General features: G+C 43.3%; 1 protein-coding gene across 1 annotated transcript in view; it reads right to left on the reverse strand.

The window, feature by feature from the left end:
- Nucleotides 1-6047, reverse strand: part of LOC310779494 (dachshund homolog 2-like) — a gene marked incomplete at its 3' end in the record, with an annotated part of 16379 nt that extends 10332 nt beyond the window's left edge. The window contains exon 1 of the mRNA XM_083640027.1: nt 5829-6047. Within this exon, the coding sequence (XP_083496153.1) occupies nt 5829-5968 (140 nt within the window). The 5' untranslated portion in view covers nt 5969-6047. The remainder of the gene's footprint in view (nt 1-5828) is intronic.
- Between the last annotated feature and the right edge of the window lie 614 nt (nt 6048-6661).

Here is a 6661-nt window from a genome sequence, read left to right on the forward strand (position 1 = left end):
TTTGCATAATAGATTATGGGTGCAACACACTTTGAAACACGCAGCATAAATAAGACCAGAATCGCAAAAGAAACCCCGTTTCTTCGGGTTTCTCAACCGAAACCCCAAGAAACGAGCGAGCCCATCCAGACTTGCCCAGCGGCCGCCAGCAGACAGGAGCAGCAGCAGCAGCAACTCGCTTGTGACACGCCCGCTGCAGCCAAGAAGAACACACACGGAGGGAGGAGTTTGAAGTAGAGGGGTGTTTCCTGCTGTTATGGAGGAAATTACTGTTCAAAACTATTGTTTAGATGTCTGACGTCTTACTGATGCCAAAAATGAATGGTTAAAGTGACTGTTCTATCGAATTTCACAAAAAGCTATTTATCGCAGCTTAAATTTTCAGACGCTGAAACCATGCTGTATTCAAGTGCTAATGCCTACATAACTACTAACTATACAAACTAACTCTTTTAGACAGAGAAAGCACACATTCTATTAGTTCTTTTGAGATATTTTGTGTTCACAAAATCTTAGCAGAAAAGAATCCTCGGGTCTTGAAAGATGAGCCAGAATCCTCAAAAAAATCCTCTGGCAGAAGCTACCTACAGTAAAAAAAAAATGGCTGGCAGTGAATGTGTTAAAATTAACCGATGTTTTGTCTCAAATCCACGTTGAGATTGGACATAATCCTGCTTTTCAGACATGTAAAATGTCTCCCTTTTGCACCGCAGGATCGAGTCCAGAAGTAGCACTTCCAGCTCGTATGTATAAAAGGCAATGGGATATTTGTTATGGGGATTTGGGTTAAACTAGGGATCTCGCGCGCTACGCAGGCTCAATTCCTAGGCTCGCCTGCTACACGGGCTCGCCCGTCCTGCAGCTCGCCAAGCTGGTCCTGCAGCTCGCATTCGCAGCTCGGCGCTGCGTGGCCTTGCCCGCAGCTCGGCTGCTGTGTGGCCTTGCCTGCCCTATTGGCATGGGCATGTCTCCCTCTCTCTCTGCCTCAGTCTCTCCCCCCTCTCTCTCCCTTTCCTCCCTCTCCCTCAGTCTCTCTGCCTCAGTCTCCTCTCTCTCCCTCAGTCTCTCTCCCCCTCTCCTCTCCTCGACAGACTACTGGATTTATGACATAACTGATGATGTCATCAGTGGATTTGTGGCATCACTGATGACATCATCACTGGTATTTATGACATCACTGATGATGCCATCAGTGGACAGAGAAACAGACAGACAGAGAGAAACCTAGCTCCTAAAACACTTAAAAAGTCATAAACGTGGTCAGGCCCGTATCTAGCCTGCCACACTAGGGTGGGCTGGTAGGGGGCAACTTTGGCAGTAGGTTGCCAGAGATTGTGGGTTCGGGGATGGGGATTGAATTGCATTATATTCAGTGGCGCTGGAAGTACTTTTAGGTAGGAATGGACTCTCGGTGCTGCCTGCAAGGGCAGCGCCGAAGAAAATTTGACGTTTTTTGGACTTTCATCCAAGAATATTTAATTTTAAATTAACATTAGGATTATACTGTTGTGATGTCATTATTCAGTATCTTCTCCTTTTCTCACTCACTTTCATGTAACCACCTGCTCTCCCTTTAGTCGTTTTACACTACAACAGACAGCAACACAGGCATAAACACTGAACCAAATTGTTCCAGTAGGAGTCACCATTCTGTTTTGGGTCACCAAACTGTAAGTAGGAACTTTCACTCAGGTGACAGGCCAGTGTTTACATTATTATTGTCAAAACTATTAGCAAACTATGTACAAACTAACTATTTACAAAACTATTGCTATATTTCCAAGACGTTTAGTCTTATTCAAATTCAAACTGAAAAGTGACAAAGAAAACTACTTTGAAAGCAGATTAACTTACCCTTCGTTTCATTGGATGATCTTATTTCTCAAATCAAATTAAAGACTAGTGCAGTGAGACTTAACCATAGCTAAAAACTATTTGCCATTTAGCCTTCAAACCTATATCTACAAGACTTTTAGTCTTATTCAAACTCAAACTGAAATTAAAACTTTGAAAGCAGATTGACTTTGTTACCCTAACAAATAAATAACAATCCTTCATCCATAGTTTAAAATAATCAACTCCATAATATTCTTTGCATTGGATGAGCTTATTTCTCAAATCAAATTAAAGCTATAACTACTGTTAGGTGCCCTAAACTAACTAACCCAGTGGTCTCCAACCTTCGGGTCGCGACCCTAAGTGCGGTCGCCTGGAATTCAAAAAGGGAGATACAATTTTTTTTTTTTTTTTGGTGGGCAAGATTAATTTTTGGGTGGGCATAGCCCACCCCTGCCCCCCCCCTAGAATCGGCCCTGAACGTGGTCCTCGTTTGTGAAGATTATCTTGCTGAACAAACTTTGCTGTTTCATAAACTTTTGTTAAAGGAACAGCTCCCCCTAAAATCCAAAATACATATTTTCCCTCTTACATGTTAGTGCTATGTATCCATCAATATAATGTTGTGTTAGTTGCCTGAGTTTTGGAGATATCGGCCGCCGAGTTTCTGCCATCTCTCCAATACAATGGAACTGGATGGCACGCGGCTTGTGGTGCTCAAAGTGCCAAAGAAATAAATTTGAAAAACTCAACAGCAATGTCTCTTTCCAGAAATCATGACCCGGTTACTCAGATAATTCACAGACCTTGTTATGAGCAGTTTCATGAAGGAACTATTTTCTTTTGACCGAAGTACACCCGCTGCTAGCTAGTTCCTACATGAGACTGCAAAAGAAAATAGTTCCTACATGAAACTGCTCACAACAAAGTCTGTGCATTATCTTGAGTAACCGCCTCATGATTTCTGGAGAGAGATGCTGTTGAGTTTTTCAAATGTATTTTTTTGGTGCTTCGAGCACCACAAGCCGAGTGCCATCCAGTTCCATTGTATTGAAGAGAAGACAGACATCTCTGCGGCCGATATCTCCAAAATTCAGGCAACTATCCGAAAATGATATAGATGGATAAATAGCACTACAGGTGAGAGGAAAAATATGTATTTTGGATTTTAGGTTGAGCTGTTCCTTTAAGACTTTATTTCATGCATTTAAAGAACAAAACAAAGAGTCACCGAACTAACAGGAGTGTATTTCCTCGTTTGCCATGTGGCACATGCACTGTGTGCAGTACTGCACTGTACTGATACCTGCACACAGTGCATGTGCCGCATGGCAAACGAGGAAGTTTGATTACCGGTATACATGTACACTCGTGTTAGTTTGGTTACTCTTTGTTTTGTTTTCGGTGTGGATTGACTACGAAAATGACCGTTTGACGTAACTTTGGATTATTATTTCATCACGTGGTACACGATGAGTCACAACATGTGTCATGTGAATGTTTATGGCGCTGTTTGAATGTGCATTTTGGGCGACTGAACCGAAGTAGGCTAATATCCCATTGACTGCCATTGTTAGCGCTGAGCTATTAGCGGTGAGGTGCTGTACCACAGTACTGCACGCAGATGGAAAATAAAGTCATGTACGTTCGTGTTTTAATATAGACAATAGACCCATTTAGAGTGGACGTCACAGGGTTAGTTGCGCGCGCATCGCGGTATCCAAAACTCTGAGGAACTCAAGCCGAAACGAGAGAGATCCCCGGAATACAGGAAAAAGACGTCTTGTGCCGTACGCGTATAGACGCTGGACATTCCCACTAGGAATATGACGATGTGCGGTTAAGAAACCACACCCCATTGAAAGAGTGAGCTTATTTGTGTAAGGTAACCTGTCTGTTGCTGGCAAAGCTTTAAAATACGTGGAGGAGGCGTCCGGATCTTCCATATTTCTATGACAGCTGAACCGCTAGTTGTCACTTTCTGCAACGAGTTCGTTACGTCATCGCTGTTTACAAACAGTGAAAGGGTCTATATGGCAAATGGCCTAAACTCCCAAAAAGTTGGCCTATCCGTTTAAGCGAAATTCCCATACAAAAATCCCATTGCCTCTTCCCCCTATGAACCAGCAGCGCATGCAGGGACTTCCGGGGTAAGCCTACAAAAACATGTCATCACTGCGGGACTCTATTGTGGCGATTGAGTCGTCAAAGCCCGTAGTTACAAGACAGGAAGTATGAAGAGGCACGATATCGGCACATCATCAGTATCGGCCAATAAAGGCTTTAAAATGAAATATCGGCATTGGGCCGAAACAAAAATGTCTACCGATAAAATGGCGGTTTAATTATGCCCAAATGCTGCATCTGCCAGCGGGCCATCACGATAAGAGAAGGCATAATAATGTGTCGATTCCACTACAGGAGACTTCATGTTCTCTGAAATTAGTTGGGGGAGATTTAATGTACACAATCGCTATCGGAAAATATTGAATATTGGCCCAAAAAAAGATCCAATATTGTGCATCCCTAACATAAAGATGTAAATGTATATACATAGACATATACATACTGTACACACCCATATACACACATAGATAAACTGCATAAATGCACTTATACACCCACACACACACACGCACAGTGTACATAAACACATGAGATATACACAAAAAGCACATCTGTACATGCAAACATGCTAAATTCATAGGCACAAACCAGTGAATGCTGCAGCATAGCAACAGCATAATCACATAACGCACATGAGTTCATGAAAATATTGCAGCAATACAGTTCCTATAGGAATATTATATGAATGTTATAGTGATATAAGTTGCATCGATATTATAGGAGTCTTGAGTGCCACAGACACCTGGAAGTCCTATACTGTTATACTGTATTATCGGAATATTATTGTCACTTTAAGTCTTTATTGTTACCCACATACAGCTGAATACTATAGGAATGATATAGTGAGTAAGTCCCTAAATCCATAGATTAATGTTACATGATATCATAGGAATATTATAGGAATACCATAGGGGATAATGTCACTATAGGAATATTGTAGCCGATTAAGTCATTATAGACAAGTCAGTTCCTACAGGAATATTATATGCATAAATATTATAAGAATACCAGATAGTAGCCTATAATAGTGATGTGGACTCTATTATAGCCTATGATACAGATATATTGAAGTTACTGGAATATAGTCCCTGCATGAATATAGGCTACGGGAATATGAAAGGAATAGATCACCTACAGTGATGCGGACTCAAAGCGCATGGAAGAATATTACAGGTTATTATATGAATGTTAAAGAAGATAATATCACTAAAAACTCATATTACGTTCCCACGTACAGTCTCTAATATTATATGACTATTATAGCCGATACAGACATGAATTAAGTTCCTACAGGAATATAGTCCCTGTGTGAATATTATGTGAATATTATAAGTCCATAGAGAGATAGTAACGTATAGTCGAAGTGCATGGATGACTATTAGAGGATATTATAGAGATGTTAGATAGGTCAATAAAAAAGTCAATATTGAGTTCCACAGACATACTTGAAGTCTCATATTCCTAGGATTATATTATTGATACCATAAGATAATGTCACTTCAAGTGTTTAAGCAAAGTTCAATATCGATAATGAACATTATAGCCTAGATACAGACATAATTAAGTTCCTACGGGAATATTACTGTATAATATTATGAATACCATAGTAGCATAGCCTAGTGATGCGGACTCAAAGTGCATGGGTGAATATTGCAGGATATAATTGCAATGTTAGAAGATCATCACTAGTCCACAGATATGAAGTCCCTATATTATTATGGAGTCACTTCATTGAAGTGATACAAGTTCCTAAAGGCATATTATAGTCCCTGCATGAGTCTTATAGGAATACCAGGGAGATAGCTATAGTAAAGTGCACTGCAGGATATAACAGGAGGAGTTTTAAGACGTGGATGGAAACTTACTGTAGCGGGAGAGGGGAGCTTGGTCGGCCGGTGGGGTTGAGAGAGGAGAGTCCGTGCAGAGGAGCCAGAGCTCCGGACACTGTGCCGTTGCCCAGCCCGGCCAGCGGGCCCCCTGGTCCCGTGAGGAAGGGGCCGAGCATGGCGTGCTGCTGGCGAGGGGACGGGCTGTGGGAGTGCGCCGGGCTGGGCAGGGCGCTGCCGCCGCCGGTGCCCAGCGGCTCGGAGGAGCGGTACAGCGCGCCGCTGCCGGCCGGGGGAGGAGCGCCCGAGCCCGGCGAGAGGAGCGGAGGAGAGCCGGGGAGAGACATGATGGTGAAGGTGTGGAGGAAGGAAGAAAGTGCGGAGAGAGAAGTGGACTCTCTCTCTCTCTCTCTCTCTCTTTCTCTCTCACTCTCTCACTCTCTCTCTCTCGCTCTCTCTCTCTCCCACACTTTCTCCTCTTCTCTTCTTTCTTGTTCCAGTGGGGGGGAAACACTTGTGCGTCCTCGCGTCTTTTCTCCTGTTTCCTCTCTCACTTTTTATCCTCTTCTCTTCCTCCTCTCTCTCTCTCTCGCTCGCTCGCGCTCTCTCTCTCCTTGATAAGCTGGTGCTTGTTGTTATCCGTGCACGCGGACTGTCCGGACTGTAAGCGACTGGATCAGGTCAGACTCCTCTCCTGGCCCCGCCCCCCGAGGATATGAGCGACAGCTCTGTGGGCCAATTAGAGTAGACTCTGCGCACGGCTGAGGCTGTGATTGGTGAGATGGACGTCCCCCCCCCCATTGATGTGTGTGTGTGTGTGTGTGTGTGTGTGTGTGTGTGTGTGTGTGTGTGTGTGTGTGTGTGTGTGTGTG

Source organism: Poromitra crassiceps (genome assembly GCF_964638095.1).
Source record: "Poromitra crassiceps genome assembly, chromosome: 7".
In the NCBI taxonomy this organism is placed as follows: domain Eukaryota; kingdom Metazoa; phylum Chordata; class Actinopteri; order Beryciformes; family Melamphaidae; genus Poromitra; species Poromitra crassiceps.